The following is an 18761-nucleotide window of genomic DNA, read 5'->3' as shown; positions in this document are numbered from 1 at the left end:
GAATGGCAGAGACAGGTACCCTGTCTCCCAGGCCTGTGTCAGGATTAGAACCTGGGTGTCCTAACTCCCAGGCCTGTGTTCTATCTATTAGGCTACACTGCTTTTCAGGGAAATGCCAAGGTAATATGCTAAATTGTATTGACTGTCGGCGACTTTAAAACAACTTCAATTTGAGGTACGAGTAAGCACTAGTTTGGTCTCTGCAGGACTGGGTGGCCAGTGGTGAAATCCCAGTAGCCTCAGCCCTACAGAAAAGACTTTTCATTAGGCTCAATCAACTAATAGCATTTTGAGTGTCTGCTATGTACACAGCACTGTACTATGCACTTGGGAAAGTATGAAATAATTGGTAGCCATGATCCCTGCCTGCAAGGAACTTAAAATTTAGTGGGGGAGAGTCACTAAAATCGGCTACAGATAAGAGGAAGACAGATAAATATGTACCTAAGTTGGTGCTTAAGTAGTGGCATGTGTAAAATCAATCAGTGATATTTACTGAGCATTTACTGTGTGTGCAGCACTATACTAAGTGCTTGGGTGAGTATAATACAGCAGAGCTGGTAGAGAAGTTCCCTGTCCATAAAGAGCTTACAGTCTAGAAGAGGAGACAGACGTCAAAACAAACCTCAAAAATGTAATTAGGTGCTGTGGGGCTGAGGGTGAGGTGAACAGCAACTGCTTAAAATGTATGGATCCGAGTACATAGATGATGCAGAAGGGAGCAGGGATAGGGGAGGTGATGTCTTAGCCAGGGAAGGCCTCTTGGAGGAGATGTGATTTTGGTAGGGCTTTGAAGGTTGGGAGAGTGGAGATCTGTTACATATTCATTCAATCGTATTTATTGAGCGCTTACTGTGTGCAGAGCACTGTACTAAGCGCTTGGGAAGTACAAGTTGGCAACATATAGAGATGGTCCCTACCCAACAGTGGGCTCACAGTCTAGAAGGGGGAGACGGAGATGACAGTGTAGACACCATCCATGCCCAAAACAAACTTACAGTTTTGAGGGGGAGACAGAGATTAACAGAAATAATGTACAGTGCTCTGCACACAGTAAGTGCTCAATAAATACGGTTGAATAAATGAATGAATGAAAGTAAATGACCCATATGTACTTAGGGGCTGTGGCCTGAGGGAGGGATTAATTGTATCCTCCCCGGCGCTTTTCATTCATTCATTCAATCGTATTTATTGAGCGCTTACTGTGTGCAGAGTTTAGAACAGTGCTTTGTTCAAATCCCGGCTCCGCCAATTGTCAGCTGTGTGACTTTGGGCCGGTTACTTAACTTCTCTGTGCCTCAGTAACCTCAGGGAGGGAGTTCCAGGATAGAGGGAGGATGTGGACAAGGAGTTGGTGGTGAGCTAGACAAGATAAAGGTACAGTGAGTAGATTGGTGCTAGAGGAGCCAAGTGTGTGGCTTGGGCTGTAGGAGGAAAGCAGCGAGGAAAGGTAGGAGGGGCAGAGCAGATTGAATGCAGGTTTCTGTTCAATGCAGACGTGGTTGTCCATCTACTGGAGGTTCTTGAGGAGTGGGGGGACGTGGACTTACAGATTTTTTAAACAAATGATTCGGGTGGCAAACTGGACTGGAGAGGAAAGAGGCAGGGAGGTCAGCAAGGAGGTTGATACGGTAATCAATTAGAGAGACCTAGTAGACCCAGAAGGTCATGGGTTCTAATCCCAGCTCTGCCACTTGTCTGCTGAGTGACCTTAGGCAAGTCACTTAACTTCGCTGAGCCTCAGTTACCTCATCTGTACGATGGGGATAGAGACTGTGAACCCCACATGGTACAAGGACTGTGTCCAACTGATTTTCTTGTATCTACCCCAGTGCTTAGTACACTGCCAGGCATATGGTAAACGCTTAACAAATACTATAATAATAACAATATAGAAGGTGGAAAAAGATCAGTGCTTTGATCAGGCACACAGGAAGCGCTCAATAAATATGATTGAATGAATAAATGAATGAATGAATCAGCATAGTAGCAGTTTGGATGGAGAGGAAAGAGGCAGGGAGGTCAGCAAGGAGGTTGATACGATAATCAATTAGAGAGACCTAGTAGACCCAGAAGGTCATGGGTTCTAATCCCAGCTCTGCCACTTGTCTACTGAGTGACCTTAGGCAAGTCACTTAACTTCGCTGTGCCTCAGTTACCTCATCTGTACAATGGGGATAGAGACTGTGAACCCCACATGGTACAAGGACTGTGTCCAACTGATTTTCTTGTATCTACCCCAGTGCTTAGTACACTGCCGGGCATATGGCAAACGCTTAACAAATACTATAATAATAACAATATAGAAGGTGGAAAAAGATCAGTGCTTTGATCAGGCACACAGGAAGCACTCAATAAATATGACTGAATGAATAAATGAATGAATGAATCAGCACAGTAGCAGTTTGGATGGAGAGGAAAGGGTGGACTTTAATGATGATGTGAAAATAGAGCCCACAGGATTTGGTGAAAGATCGAATATATGGGTTAAATGAGAGAAATGATAATGCCATGGTTATGGCTTGTGAAACAGGGAGGATAGTGGCATTGTCTACAGTCATAGGAAAGAAATGGGGAGGGCATGGTTTGGATGCGAAGATAAGGAGTTCTGTTTTGGACGTGTTAAGTTTGAGGTTTCAGTGGGACCTCCAAGTAGAGATGTCCTGAAGGCAGAAGAAAATGTGAGACTGGAGAAAAGGTGAGAGGTCAGGGCTGGAGAGTTAGAATTGGGAATCATCCGTGCAGAGATGGGAGCTGAAGCTTTAGGAACAAATGAGTTCTCCGAGGGACTGGGTGTAGATGGAGAATAGAAGGGGACCCAGAACTGAGCCTCGAGGAACTCCCGCAGTTAGAGGGGACTGCTCTGAGAAGTCGTGAACACTCAAATGGAAGGTGGCAAGGGAGTGCTGGAGAAGCAAGACGGGGATAAAAGTGCTGAAGTGGCAATTGGAGGATAGAAACTGTGGGGGAATAGAGGGGGATAAAAGTGCTGAAGTGGCAACTGGAGGATAGGAACTGTGGGGGAATAGAGGGGGATAAAAGTGCTGAAGTGGCAACTGCAGGATAGAAACTGTGGGGGAATAGAAAAAAGAAATCAATGAGGTAAATCAAGGGCTTTGAATTTGGGGGAACTGTAGTCTTATGGGTTGGAACAGGGGTGGGTGTTCTATTTATAGTGTGCAAGAATGAGCCCAGGCTATTTGTCCATCACAGTCTCCCTAGTGTGGATCAACAGCCAGGGTAAAAACTTTCCGCCGGCACATACCCAGAAATAGCCGGAGTAGACATTCCACAAGCTGGAAAGGATTAGCACGTGGGATAAAGCATAATATTAGAGATTCAAAAGAGGTTGGAGAACAGAACAAGCGTAAGATGGCTTGGGGGGGAGAGCGGGATGATGACTTTAAGTCCACAGGGAGCATTAGGAATGGCGATAAACATCTTAGGAGAGAACCAGCCAAGCAAGCTGAGCAGGTGAGCTCTGCCAGAGGTGATAGCAGAAGGGAGGAGGAGGAGAGTGAGTAATTCGTGGGTTGGGTCACAGGACAGGTAAGGAGGCAGGCCCAAATAAGGTCTTGGCTGAACAGAATGACTCACTGTAACTGGAGGAGGCTTTTTTCAGAGTGGGAACTGGGTGCCGAGAAGGTCCCTAGGATACATGTGCCAAAGAGAAGAGCACTGATAGAAGACTGAACCCCCTTTTTCCCTCTCCTCCTCCCCATCCCCCCCACCCTACCTCCTTCCACTCCCCACAGCACTTGTGTATATATATTTGTACAGATTTATTACCCTATTTATTTTACTTGTACATATTTACTCTTCTATTTTTGTTCATATAACTTTAATTCTATTTGTTCTGATGATTTTGACACCTGTCTCCATGTTTTGTTTTGTTGTCCGTCTCCCCCTTCTAGACTGAGCCCGTTGTTGGGTAGGGACCGTCTCTGTATGTTGCTGACTTGTACTTCCCAAGTGCTTAGTACAGTGGTCTGCACACAGTAAGTGCTCAATAAATACGATTGAATGAATGAATAAATGAAAGACTAACCTTGGGAGCACAGCAGAGCACTGCGAAGGAGGGGGGAGAGTGAGAGAGAGAGACAGAGAGAGAGAGAGACAGAGAGTTTCTCTGGTGCTTTTTTTCCCTGAAAAGGGGGAAAAAAGAAGTGGGAGATGGGGTGATGATAGAGCTAGTCTTTCTACATAACAATAGTAATAATAATTTTGGTATTTGTTAAGCACTTACTATGTGCAAAGCACTGTTCTAAGCACTGGGGAGGATATAAGGTGATCAGGTTGTCCCATGTGGGGCTCACAATCTTAATTCCCATTTTACAGATGAGGTAACTGAGGCATAGAGAAGTTAAGTGACTTGCCCAAAGTCACACAGCTGACAAGCGGTGGAGCTGGGATTTGAACCCATGACCTCTGACTCCTAAGCCCGTGCTCGCTTCACTGAGCCACGCTGCTTCAATCACATATTTATGTGATTCACCTTCCTTAACTAACCTCCCTACCCTAGTCTCACTTCCCCGTGTCTTGCCTTGTTTTATGCTGTCGAGCCATCTCTGACCCATAGTGACGCCATGGATGCATCTCTCCCGGAACGCCCCACCTCCCTCTACAATCGTTCTGGTAGTGGATCCATAGAGTTTTCTTGGTCAAAATCCAAAAGTGGTTTACCATTACTCCTTCCGCGCAGTAAACTTGAGCCTCCGCCTTCAACTCTCTCCCACGCCGCTGCTGCCCAGCACAGGTGAATTTTGACTTGTAGCAGATTGCCTTCCACTCATTAGCTACTGGACAAGCTAGGAATGGAATGGGTATGCCTCTGCTTCACTCTTCCTCCCGTAGTCGAGACTGGTAGAGTACTGGAAACTCTCCAGGTGTGACCCTGAGAGGTATTCCCCCTGTGTCACCCATGCACTAAGCACTTTTACCGACCAATCAATGATACTGATGCTGCCCCAGCCCCACACTTACTTACATATCGTTATCCTCTGCTGCTTCCACTATCGGTAATTTATTGGAATATCAATCTCCCCAACTAGGTTACAAGCTCTATTGTCCTCTCAAGTGCTTTAGCAAGTGCTCTGAACATAGTGAGTGCTCGATCTATTAGAAAAAACACATTTATAATAAAAATAATAATAATAATGATGGCATTTATTAAGCGCTTACTATGTGCACAGCACTGTTCTAAGCACTGGGGAGGTTACAAGGTGTTCAGGTTGTCCCACCGGGGGCTCACAGTCTTAATCCCCATTTTACAGATGAGGTAACCGAGGCACAGAGAAATTAAGTGACTTGCCCAAGGTCACACAGCTGACAACTGGTGGAGCCGGGATTTGAACCCATGATCTCTGACTTCAAAGCCCATGCCCTTTCCATTGAGCCATGCTGCTACTGATCTGACAATATCTTATTAATTAGAGAAGCAGCGTGGCCTAATGGATAGAGCATGGGCCCGAGAGTCAGAAAGACCTGAGTTCTAATACCGGCTCTGGTGCTTCTCTGTTGTGCAACCTTGGACAACTCACTTTTCTGGGCCTCAGTTACCCCATCTGTAAAATGGGGATTAAGACTGTGAGCCCCATGTGGGACAGGGTCTGTGTCCAACCTGATTTGCTTGTTTCTACCCCCAGCGCCTAACACATTCATTCATTCAATCGTATTGATTGAGCACTTACTGTGTGCATAGCACTGTACTAAGCGCTTGGAAAGTACAATTCAGCAAGAGACAATCCCTACCCAACAACGGGTTCACAGTCTAGAAGAGTGCCTGGAACTTAGTAAGCACTTTATAGTAAATTCGTGCTTTATACTGTAAGCTCGCTGCGGACAGGGAATGTGTCTGTTTATTATCATAGTGTACTCTCCCAAGCACTTGGTATAGTGCCCTGCACGCAGTAAATGCTCAATACATATGATAGAATTGAATGAATGAAATACCATTATTATTATTATTCCAACACTTAGCATTACAAAGGCGTGTGACCTCTCTGAGACTGCCTCAAGACTATGCTCTACTACAACGCTTTCTCTATGATGAAATTCAGCTTAACTCCTTTCTACAGGAGAGGGCTAAAGAGGAAGTTAGGGGGGCCTTCTCATCATCTATATGGACTGGATGAAAGACTATCCTGTCAGGATATCTTTTATGGATCCTGGAGGTGAAGAAATCTGCAGGTTCTTCTTCCACTTACCTCCCGGAAGCTGAGTTTGCCATCAAAGTCCTCATCCACTTCCTTGATCATATTTTTCAGACCCAGATGGGTTTGAGGGGCTCCTAGTTTCTCCATCATCAGTTTCAGTTCCATCAGGTCGATGTAGCCGTCTTTTCCAGAGTCATACCTACAGGATCAAAAGAAGGAGGCCATTAAAAAAAGGGCAACGGGGAGGGAAAGGCCAGAACTGAGTTTGTGGAGAATAACTGTTGAGATAGGCGAAGAGGGGGAGTGAGGAGAGAGGGGAATTTAGGCAAGCAAAAACCCCTGACCACCAGTTTTAAGGCCCCCAATTACCTTACTTATCCATGCTCTTCTCCCAAAACAACCCAGATCAAACACTTTGCTCCTCTTAAGCCAATCTACCCACAGCGCCTCGTTCTCTCTGCTGGCAACCTCGTATTCCACACCTTCATATCTGGCATACTCTCCCCATCTTCAAAGCCCTTCTAAAATCGAGTCTCCAGCAAGAGTCCTTCTCTGATGATGATGATGGCATTTATTAAGCGCTTACTATGTGCAAAGCACTGTTCTAAGCGCAGAGGAGTTTACAAGGTGATCAAGTTGTCCCACGTGAGGCTCACAGGCTTAATCCCCATTTGACAGATGAGGTAACTGAGGCCCAGAGAAGTGAAGTAACTTGCCCAAAGTCACACAGCTGACAAGTGGCGGAGCCTGGATTTGAACCCATGACCTCTGACTCCAAAGCCCGGGCCCTTTTCACTGAGCCACGCTGCTTCTCCAAGTCTCTAGGACCACTGCCAAACACACACGCACACGCACACACACTCTCTCTCTCTCTCTCTCTCTCTCTCTCCCTCATCTTCTAGACTGCAAGCTCACTGTGGGCAGGGATATTATCCCCGTTGATTGATTAACTCCGCTTCCTAACTCCCAACTGCCACTTCAGCATTTCCATGTACCAAAACACTCATTCTTTACGTGCCTAGGCACTCTCCCAGGAGCACTTACGTACAAATCTTTAAACTTGGTGGCTTCCCCCTACTTGAAATCAGTTTTAATGTTTGTCTCTCCATTAGACTGCAACCTCCAAGGCCAAGGACTGGGTCTACTAACTAGTGTACTATCCAAAGTGCTTAGTAACAGCGCTCTGCACAGAATACATGCTAAGTATATACTACTTCCCTTCCCCACAGCACCTGTATATGTGTATATATGTTTGTACATATTTATTACTCTATTTATTTATTTTACTTGTACATATCTATTCTATTTATTTTATTTTGTTAGTATGTTTGGTTTTGTCTCCCCCTTTTAGACTGTGAGCCCACTGTTGGGTAGGGACTGTCTCTATATGTTGCCAATTTGTACTTCCCAAGCGCTTAGTACAGTGCTCTACACACAGTAAGCGCTCAATAAATATGATTGATTGATTGATTAGGACAGGAAAAGTCAGAGATACTTCTAGGCTTCAGTAACTCTTCTAAGACAGGTAGTGTCCTAGGATGCTTAGTCCAGTGCTTTGCACACACTAAGCGCTCAATAAATATGACTGAACTGAATGGTTGAATGAAAGGACAGCTTCTCATCTGATGGATCTTTTCCCACTAGGTAACTGACCACCAGGACAACTCCCTTGGGTGTTCCAAACTTGAGGCTCACCCTGGTTTTTTTCTTATTTTTCTATGGTATTTGATAAGTACTTACTATGTGTCTACATGTTTTGCCTTGTTGTCTGTTTCCCCCTTCTAGACTGTGAGCCCGTTGTTGGGTAGGGACCGTCTCTATATGTTGCTGACTTGTACTTCCCAAGCGCTTAGTACAGTGCTCTGCACACAATACAACTGAATGAATTGAATGAATGAATGACTGTGCCAGGCACTGGCATAGATACATGCCAATTAGACTGGACACGGTCTATGTCCTACATAGGGCTCAATTTTCATCCCCATTTTTCAGATAAGGTACCTGAGGCACAGAGACGTGAAAGAGCTGGGATTAGAACCCAGGTCCTTCAGACTCCCACTCCTGTGCTCTATCCATTAGGCCACACGGCTTCCCATGACTAATAATAATAATAATTATGGTATTTGTTATGCACTTACTAAGTGATGAGCACTGTTCTAAGCACTGGGGTAGATACAAGGTAATAGGGTTATCCCACGACAGGCTCACACTTTTAATTCCGATTTTACAGATGAGGTAACTGAGGCACAAGAAGGTAAGTGACTTGCCCAAGGTCACACAGCAGACAAGTGTCGGCGCCGGGATTAGAACCCACTGCCTCTGACTCCAAAGCCCGGGCTCTTTCCACTGAGCCACGCTGCTTCCCAACCAACCCCCTTGCTCACATCCTCCCTCCTGCCTGGACTCAATCAATAAATGGTATTTATTTACCATGTATTGTGTGCAGAACTGCACTAAGCACTTGGAAGAGTACAATATAACAGAGTCCATATACCCGCTCCCTGCCCACAAGGAGTTTACAATCTAGAAGGGGAGACAGACATTAAAATAAATTAGGGCTATGTGCATAAGTGCTGTGGAGTTGAGGGTGGGATGGATATCAAGTGCTTAAGGGGCACGGATTCAAGTGCAGAGGCAACACAAAAGGAAGAGGGGGTAGGGGAAATGAGGGCTTAATAATAATAAAAATAATAATAATAATAATTGTGGTATTTGTTAAGCGCTTACTATGTGTCAGGAACTGTGACAAAGTCCTTGTCCCATCTGGGGCTCACAGTCTCGATCCCCATTTTACAGATGAGGTAATTAAGGCACGGCAAAGTTAAGTGAGTTGCCCAAGATTATACAGCAGATAAGCGGCAGAGCTGGGATTAGAACCCATGACCTTCTGACTCCCGAGTCCATGCTCTATCCACTACACCCTGATGATTCTCCGTGCTGCTTACAGGGAAGGCCTCTTGGAAATGTGATTTTAATAAGGTTTGAAGGAGGGTGTAATTTATTTTAATATGTCTCCCCCACCAGATTGTAAACTCTTTGAGAGTAGGGATTGTATTCTATTTTACAGAAGCAGCATGGCCTAGTGGGCCTAGTGGAAAGAAGCAGCGTGGCTCAATGGAAAGAGCATGGGCTTTGGAGTGAGAGGTTATGGGTTCAAATCCCGGCTCCGCCACTTGTCTGCTGCATGACCTTGGGCAAGTCACTTCACTTCTCTGGGCCTCAGTTCCCTCATCTGTAAAGTGGGGATTAAGACTGTGAGCCCCCCGTGGGGCCACCTGATCACCTTGTAACCTCACCAGTGCTTAGAACAGTGCTGTTGCACGGTGCTTAATAAATGTCATCATTATTATTATTATTATTAAAGAACACAGACCTGTGAGTCAGAGAACCTGAGTTCTAATCCTGGCTCCACCACCTGCCTTTTGTGTGATCTTGGGCAAGTCACTTCATTTTTCTCAACCTCTATTTCCTCAACTATAAAGTGGGTGTTTTCTCCCTGATCTCCCTCCTCCTTAGGCTGTGAGTCCCTATGTGGGCAGGGGATTGCTTCTGATCTGATTATCCTGTACCTATATCACCACTTAATATACTGCTTGACATACAGTAAGTGCACTACTATTATTATTTATTGTACTCTCCCAAGCGCCTCCCACAGAGCTCTGCACCCAGTAAGCGCTCATAAGTGGCATGCATTGATTAACTGATTCTAGATTCCTGGATTCTATCAGTCCCTCCTCTTGGGATATAATCCCTTCCCCCCACGCTCCTCCTCTGGTCCTCCCTGGCTCCGTTGAATTTCCATGGATTGTAGCTAGGAATACTGACAATGTCTTCCTCGGAGAATATGCTTCAGGACTGCAAATCAATCAATCAATCGTATTTATTGAGCGCTTACTGTGTGCAGAGCACTGTACTAAGCGCTTGGGAAGTACAAGTTGGCAACATACAGAGACAGGTCCCTACCCAACAGTGGGCTCACAGTCTAAAAGGGGGAGACGGGGAACAAAACCAAACATACTAACAAAATAAAATAAATAGAATAGATATGTACAAGTAAAATAAATAGAGTAATAAATATGTACAAATATGTGCAAAGAGAAAGGAATATTGTTCAGTGGAAACCGAAATGCATGCCAAGGGTGCCATTACTCCTACTGGGCATTTGCTATCTGGGAGGGAGGGATGACAGGCCCCTGAGGTCATTTCCTAACAAATACAGGAGGCTTTGTGAGAGAACAATGCTCAGGGGATCTTGGGGCAAGCCCCCGTTCAGACGGAAGATGAAGGGTGTCACCACCCACCCTGCCACCCCCAGCCCCTAGGGCTGATTTTTTCGGGAGGGAGTAGCCACCCATCTGGGCCACAAAAGGCATTTTCATTTGCAATCCCAAGCCCAAGAAGAGAACAAACACACACTCACAGGCAGCACACCATTAACATATCTAAGGCTGGGAGGCCAGGGAAAGGAGAAGGAAAAAGGTGGGGAGAGCCAAAAACCACCCCCCTACCCCAGCCCCCCACCAAAGGATAAAGAAACATGTGCCTTTAGGGTGATTCGGGTCTGTCAGTTTCCTGTCATTCTCAAATCAGAGACAATGTTCGGTATTTGGGGAAATTGCTAAGTAACTCCCGTAAGGAGGTATTCATTCATTCATTCAATCGTATTTATTGAGCGCTTCCTGTGTGCTGAGCACTGTACTAAGCGCTTGGGAAATACAAGTCGGCAACATATAGAGACGGTCCCTACCCAACAACTGGCTCACAGTCTAGAAAGGGGAGGCAGACAACAAAACAAAACATGTAGACAGGTGTCAAAACCATCAGAATAAATAGAATTACAGCTCTATGCACATCAATCAATCAATCGTATTTATTGAGCACTTACTACGTGCAGGGCACTGTACTAAGCGCTTGGGAAGTACAAGTTGGCAACATATAGAGACGGTCCCTACCCAACATCATCATCATCATCAATCGTATTTATTGAGCGCTTACTATGTGCACAGCACTGTACTAAGCGCTTGGGAAGTACAAATTGGCAACATATAGAGACAGTCCCTACCCAACAGTGGGCTCACAGTCTAAAAGAGTGGGCTCACAGTCTAAAAGAGTGGGCTCACAGTCTAAAAGATTAATGCACATCATTAATAAAATAAAGGGAGTAGTAAATATGTACAAGCAAAATATATACAGTAATAAATATGTACAAATATCTAGACTTTGAGCCCGTTGCTGGGTAGGGACCGTCTCTATATGTTGCCGACTTGTACTTCCCAAGCGCTTAGTACAGTGCTCTGCACACAGTAAGTGCTCAATAAATACGATTGAATGTACAAGTGCTGTGGGGAGGGGAAGGAGGTAGGGCGGGGGGGGGGCGATGGGGAGGGGAGGAGGAGAGGATAAAGGGGGCTCAGTCTGGGAAGGCCTCCTGGAGGAGGTGAGCTCTCAGTAGGGCTTTGAAGGGAGGAAGAGAGCTAGCTAGGCGGATGTGTGAAGGGAGGACATCCCAGGCCAGGGGGAGGACGTAGGCCGGGGGTTGACGGCGGGACAGGCGAGAACGAGGCACGGTGAGGAGGTTAGCGGCAGAGGAGTGGAGGGTGAGGGCTGGGCTGTAGAGGGAGAGAAGGGAGGTGAGGTAGGAGGGGATGAGGTGATGGAGGGCCTTGAGGCCAAGAGTGAAGAGTTTTTGGTTGGAGATGGGAGCAATCTGGCTAAAAAACTCCTGGCCTGGGAGAAGACCTTACCCTGGTTCTGCTTTCTTAAGCAAAAGCAAGCTCACATTACAGATGGGCAAGTTTCAAAAGGTGAGCCTGCAGGAATGTAAAGTTGCATCCAAGGTTGATTGATAAATAGTAAAGGGCTTCTATGAGGTATCTCCAGAAGATGGGGAAACGAGCCCAAAGTTAACCATAAAAGGAAACACTTCAGAGGGAACTTCATTTGATCTGAGGTCGGCTTGAATTCAAGGGAGTTAAACTGAATTCCTGATTGTCTGACTCCCCTTCCTCTCAATAGTAATAGTAATAATAGTAATTGTTAGGCACTTACTATGTGTTAAACGCTAGGGAGGATACAAGTTGATCAGATCAGACAAAGTCCTAGTCTCACACAGGGCTCACAATCTAAGTAGAAAGAAAACCCCTTAAAAGAACAACTGCGGTACAGAAGTGACTTTTTTACATATTTGTTAAGCGTTTACTATGTACGAGGCATTGTACTGAGCACTGGGGTAGACACAACCAAATCAGGTTGGACACACTCCATGTGCCACAGGGGGCTCACAGAATCAATCCCCATTTTACAGATGAGAGTCCTGAGGCACAGAGAAGCTAAGTGACTTGCCCAACGTCACACAGCAGACAATCGATAGAGTCGGAATTAGAACCCATGACCTTCTGACTTCCAGGCCCAGGCTCTATCCACTAGGCCACGCTGCTTCTCTGTGTGCCCTTACTATAAATACATAAATTACGGATGTGTGCAGAAGTCCTGTGGTGTTGAGGGAGAAGTGAAGAAAGGAAGTAAATTAGGGCTACGCAGAAGCGATTGGGAAAAGAGGAAATGAGGGCTTAGTCAGGAAAGACCTTATGGAGGACATGTACCTCCAATAATGATAATTATAATAATAAATTGTGGTATTTGTTGAAGAGTGGGGAGCGTTGGTCATCTGTCAGATATGAGAAGCAGGTCGTTTCAGGCCAAAAGGCCTGAATGTCTGCTGTTACAGTCTCCTTGTGAAACTAAAGGATACCCAGCACAAAACAGTGAATCAAAATCAATCAATCAATCAATCGTATTTATTGAGCGCTTACTGTGTGCAGAGCACTGTACTAAGCGCTTGGGAAGTACAAGTTGGCAACATATAGAGACAGTCCCTACCTAACAGTGGGCTTACAGTCTGAAAGGGGGAGACAGAGAACAAAACCAAACATACTAACAAAATAAAATAAATAGAATAGATAGGTACAAGTAAAATAAATAAATAAATAGAGTAATAAATATGTACAAACATATATACATATATACAGGAGCTGTGGGGAGGGGAAGGAGGTAAGATGAGGGGGATGGAGAGGGGGAGGAGGGGGAGAGGAAGGAGGGGGCTCAGTCTGGGAAGGCCTCCTGGAGGAGATGAATTCTCAGTACGGCCTTGAAGGGAGGAAGAGAGCTAGCTCGGTGCATGGAAACAGCAGCCCAGAATACTGTGATAAGTGCTGTAAATTTGAGGACCCAGCCACAGTTCTCCCCCTCCCCACTGTTAAGACCAGTTTTAGAAATTAGCACTTGAGCCCTAGCTTCCCGAATCAATTTTATTGATGATATTTAAGTGCTTATTGTGTGCCAAGCACTGTACTAAGGTTTGGGGGTCGGGGGGAATACAAGATCATTAGGTGGGACACACCCTGTCCCTCACTGGGCTCACAGTCCAAGTGGGAGGGAGTAGTATTTAACCATTTTACAGATGAGGAAACTGAGGCACAGAGAAGTTAAGTAACTGGCCCAGGGTCACACAGCAGGCAACCTCAGAGCTGGGAATAGAACTCAGGCCCATGCTCTTTCCACCAGGCCATGCTGCTTCTCTATCAGTCAATAGCATTGATTAAAACTACTTTATACAGAATACTGCATTAAGAGCTTGGGAGAGTAATAATAATAATAATTTTGGTATTTGTTAATCGCTTACTATATGCCAAGCACTGTTCTAAGCGCTGGGGGAGATACAAGGTAATCATATTGTCCCACATGGGGCTCACAGTCAATCCCCATTTTCCAGTTGAGGGAACTGAGGCACAGAGAAGTTAAGTGACTCGCCCAGTCACACAGCTGACAATTACAACTAGAGTACAATTAGAATACAAGATTGTTCCTTTAAAGGAACTCCCTCCCCCTTCATATCTGACAAACCACCGCTCTCTGACCTTCAAAATCTTAAAATCACATCTCCTCCAAGAGGCATTTGCAGATTAATCCCTTTATTTTTCCCCTATCTTCCTTCCCCTCTGTGTTTACTATGCACTTGGCTGTGTACCCCTTAAGCACTTAGATACTCATCCCAGCCCCACAATCACAAGAGTTGCCAATTTGTACTTATGTTGCCAATTTGTACTTATGTTGCCAATTTGTACTTCCCAAGCGCTTAGTACAGTGCTCTGCACATAGTAAGCGCTCAATAAATACGATTGATGATGATGAGTGATATAAATATTCCTATGTCCTACTATTTCCCTTATCCCTAATCTATTTCAATGTCCACCTCCCCTATAGACTGTAAAATCCATGTGGGCAGGGATCGCATCTACCAACTCTTTATTTTTTATGGCATGTTAAGCAGATACTATGGGTCAAACATTGTTCTGAGCACTGGGGTAGATACAAGTTAATGAGGTTGGACACAGTCCCTGTCCCTGGAGAACTGAAGCACGGAGAACTGAAGTGACTTGACCAAGGTCACACAGCAGGCAATTGGCAGAACTGGGATTAATTCCCTGGTCCTCTGATTTCCAGACCTGTGATCTGACACCACGCTGCTATTCTGTTGTACATCCTCAAGTGCTTACAATAATGCTCTGCACATAGTAAGCACTCAATAAATATCAATGATTGGACCACTGATAAAGTACAGTGGTGTTTACTGAGTGTGGAGGAGGATGATGCAGTTGCTAGATCTGATCCCTGTTCTCATCAACATCATTCATTCATTCAATAGTATTTATTGAGCGCTTACTGTGTGCAGAGCACTGTACTAAGCACTTGGGAAGTACAAGTTGGCAACATACAGAGATGGTCCCTACCCAACAGTGGGCTCACAGTCTAGAAGGGGGAGACAGAGAACAAAACAAAACATATTAACAAAATAAAATAGAATAAATATGTACAAGTAAAATAAATAGAGTAATAAAGACATACAAACATATATACAAATATACAGGTGCTGTGGGGAAGGGAAGGAGGTATGGCGGGGGGGATGGAAAGGGGGAGGAGAAGGAGAGGAAGGAGGGGGCTCAGTCTGGGAAGGCCTCCTGGAGGAGGTGAGCTCTCAGTAGGGCCTTGAAGGGAGGGAGAGCTAGCTTGGCGGATGTGTGGAGGGAGGGCATTCCAGGCCAGGGGGACGACGTGGGCCAGGGGTCGACGGCGGGACAGGTGAGAACGAGGCACGGTGAGGAGATTAGCGGCGGAGGAGCACAGGGTGCGGGCTGGGCTGGAGAAGGAGAGAATGGAGGTGAGGTAGGAGGGGGCGAGGGGATGGACAGCCTTGAAGCCGAGGAGTTTCTGCCTGATGCCCAGGTTGATTGGTAGCCACTGGAGATTTTTGAGAAGGGGAGTTATAGGCCCAGAGCGTTTCTGGACAAAGACAATCCGGGCAGCGGAGTGAAGTATGGATTGAAGTGGGGAGAGACAGGAGGATGGGAGATCGGAGAGGAGGCTGATACAGTAATCCAGACGGGATAGGATGAGAACTTGAATGAGCAGGGTAGCGGTTTGGATGGAGAGGAAAGGGCGGAGCTTGGCAATGTTGCGGAGGTGAGACCAACAGGTTTTGGTGACGGATTGGATGTGAGGGGTGAATGAGAGAGCGGAGTCGAGGATGACACCAAGGTTGCGGGCTTGTGAGACGGGAAGGATGGTAGTGCCGTCAACAGTGATGGGAAAGTCAGGGAGAGGGCAGGGTTTGGGAGGGAAGACAAGGAGTTCAGTCTTGGACATGTTGAATTTTAGGTGGCGGGCAGACATCCAGATGGAGATGTCCTGAAGGCAGGAGGAGATGTGAGCCTGGAGGGAGGGGGAGAGAGCAGGGGCAGAGATGGAGATTTCGGTGTCATCAGCATAGAGATGATAGTGGAAGCCGTGGGAGCGAATGAGGTCACCAAGGGAGTGAGTGCAGATCGAGAACAGAAGGGGATCAAGAACTGACCCTTGAGGAACCCCTACAGTAAGGGGATCGGAGGGAGAGGAGGAGCCTGCAAAAGAGACTGAGAATGAACAGCTGGAGATATAAGAGGAGAACCAGGAGAGGACGGAGTCTGTGAAGCCAAGGTTGGATAGTGTGTTGAGGAGAAGGGGGTGGTCCACAGTGTTGAAGGCAGCTGAGAGGTTATCAATGGTATTTATAGAGCACTTACTGTGTGTACAGTACTGTATGTACTAAGTGCTTGGGAGAGAAAGCTCTTAAGGAGCTTTTGGTCTAAAAGGGGAAACAGACAATAAAACAAATCACTGGTCAGGGAAGCAGCTGAATAAAAGGATACATATAAAAGCACTGAGGTGAGGAGTGGGAGAATAATAATAATAATAATGGTATTTGTTAAGCATTTACTATAATAATAATGATGATGGTATTAAGCACTTACTATGTGCAAAGCACTGTTCTAAGCGCTGGGGGGATACAAGGTGATCAGGTTGTCCCACATGCTTCTTTACTATGTGCCAGGCACTGTACTAAGTGCTGGGGTGAATACAAGCAAATCAGTTTGGATACAGTCCCTGTCCCATATGGGGCTCACAGTTTCAACCCCCATTTTACAGATTAGGTAACTGAGGCACAGAGCAGTGAAGTGACTTGCCCAAAGATCACACAGCAGACAAGTGGGGCAGCCAGGATGAGAACCCATGACCTTCTGACTCCTGGGCCCATGCTCTATCCACTAAGCCATGTGGCTCCTAAATAATAATAATAATGATAATAATGGCATTTATTAAGCGCTATGTGCCAAGCACTGTTCTAAGCATTGGGGAGGTTACAAGGTGATAAGGTTGTCCCACGGGGGGCTCACAGTCTTAATCCTCATTTGACAGATGAGGGAATTGAGGCCCAGAGAAGTGAAGTGACTTGCCCAAAGACACACAGCTGACAATAGGCTGAGCCGGGGTTTGAACCCATGACCTCTGACTCCAAAGCCCGGGCTCTTTCCACTGAGCCATGCTGCTTCTCAGACCTAAGTGCCTAAGGAAAAAGGACCTAAGTGCTTGGAACAGAGGGGACTAAGTGTGTGGGAGAGCATACAGCACTTATGTATATATCTATAATTCTATTTCATTCATTCATTCATTCAATCGTATTTATTGAGTGCTTACTGTGTGCAGAGCACTGTACTAAGCACTTGGGAAGTACAAGTTGGCAACATCTAGAGACGGTTCCTACTTGTTTTTATGCCTGTCTCCTCCCCCTCTCCCGACAAGACTGTAAGCCCATTGTGGGCAGGGACTGTCTCTCTTTATTGCTGTATTATACTTTCCAAACATTTAGTACAGTGCTCTGCACACAGTAAGCACTCAATAAAGAGAAGCAGCATGGATTAGAGAAGCAGCATGGATTAGTGGAAAGAGCACAGGCTTGGGAGTCAGGGGCCATGGGTTCTAATCCTGACTCAGCCACTTGTCAGCTATGTGACCTTGGGCAAGTCACTTAACTTCTCTGTGCCTCAGAGACCTGTGACCTCATCTGTAAAATGGGGATTAAGACTGTGAGCCCCATGTGAGACAACCTGATTACCTTGTATCCCAGCGCTTAGAACAGTGTTTGGCACATAGTAAGCGCTTAACAAATATCATCATTATTATTATATGATTGAACGAATGAATGAGAGGCATTAAGGAGGGAAAACAGGGTGTGTATGTGGGGGGGGCAGCACAGTCTGGGAAGGCTTCCTGGAGGAGATATAATTTAAGTGGAGCTTTGAAAATGGGGAGAGTGCTGCTCTGTCTAGACCGTAAGCCCATTTTCTACACTGTGAGCCCGCTGTTGGGTAGGGACCATCTCTATATGTTGCCAACTTGTACTTCCCAAGCGCTTAGTGCAGTGCTCTGCACACAGTAAGCACTCAATAAATACGATTGAATGAATGAAAGAATCTGTCAGATATGTAGGGGGAGGGAAGGTGAGGGGGAGGCACAGTGAGTAGGTTGGGATCAGAGGAGCAAAGTGTGTGGGCTGGGACGGAATGGGAGAGGGCCAGGATAAGTAAGGAGGAGGGAGCTGATTGAATGCTTTGCATTCTGCTGGTGAGGAATTTCTGTTTGGAAATGAAAAGATGGATGGGCAACCGTTAGAGGCACTTGTTGAGTGGGGAGACATTTGCAGAACTATTTTTTAGAAAGATGATCCGGACAGCAGAATGAAGTATGGACTGCAGAGGGGAGGGGCTAGAAGCAGGGAGGTGAGCGAGGAGTCAAGTTGGGATACAGTGAGGGTTTGAACCAGTGTGTAGTTGAAGGGAGAGGAAGGAGCAAATTCTAGAAATGTTGCGCAGATAGAATTGACAAGATTTAGTGAATGAATGAATATACAGGTTGAAGAAAAGAGATGAGTCAATGATAATTCAAAAGATGTTGGCTCATAATAATAATAATAATAGCATTTATTAGGCACTTACTATGTGCAAAGCACTGTTCTGAGTGCTGGGGAGGTTACAAGGTGATAAGGCTATCCCACAGGGGGCTCACAGTCTTAATCCTCATTATACAGATGAGGTAACCGAGGCACAGAGAAGTTAAGTGACTTTCCCAAAGTCACACAGCTGACAATTGGCAGAGCCAGGATTTGAACCCATGACCTCTGACTCCAACGCCCGGGCTCCTTTCACTGAGCCACACTGCTTCTCTATGAAGCAT

The 18761-nt window shown here is 45.9% G+C and overlaps 1 protein-coding gene and 1 non-coding gene across 2 annotated transcripts in view; both read right to left on the bottom strand.

Annotated features, from left to right (window-relative positions):
• EFHD1 (EF-hand domain family member D1) overlaps positions 1-18761 on the bottom strand; it is an 84029-nt gene that overhangs the window by 25120 nt on the left and 40148 nt on the right. The window contains exon 2 of the mRNA XM_038747370.1: positions 6207-6354. Within this exon, the coding sequence (XP_038603298.1) occupies positions 6207-6354 (148 nt within the window). The remainder of the gene's footprint in view (positions 1-6206; positions 6355-18761) is intronic.
• LOC119936288 lies at positions 4767-4904 on the bottom strand. Its single transcript, XR_005453696.1, has one exon. It is a non-coding gene; the product is annotated as a small nucleolar RNA SNORA7 (small nucleolar RNA).

This window comes from Tachyglossus aculeatus, chromosome 1 (genome assembly GCF_015852505.1).
Source record: "Tachyglossus aculeatus isolate mTacAcu1 chromosome 1, mTacAcu1.pri, whole genome shotgun sequence".
NCBI classification, from domain to species: domain Eukaryota; kingdom Metazoa; phylum Chordata; class Mammalia; order Monotremata; family Tachyglossidae; genus Tachyglossus; species Tachyglossus aculeatus.
Note: the sequence above shows the minus strand (reverse complement) of the source record. Positions and strands in the feature narration are given on the sequence as shown.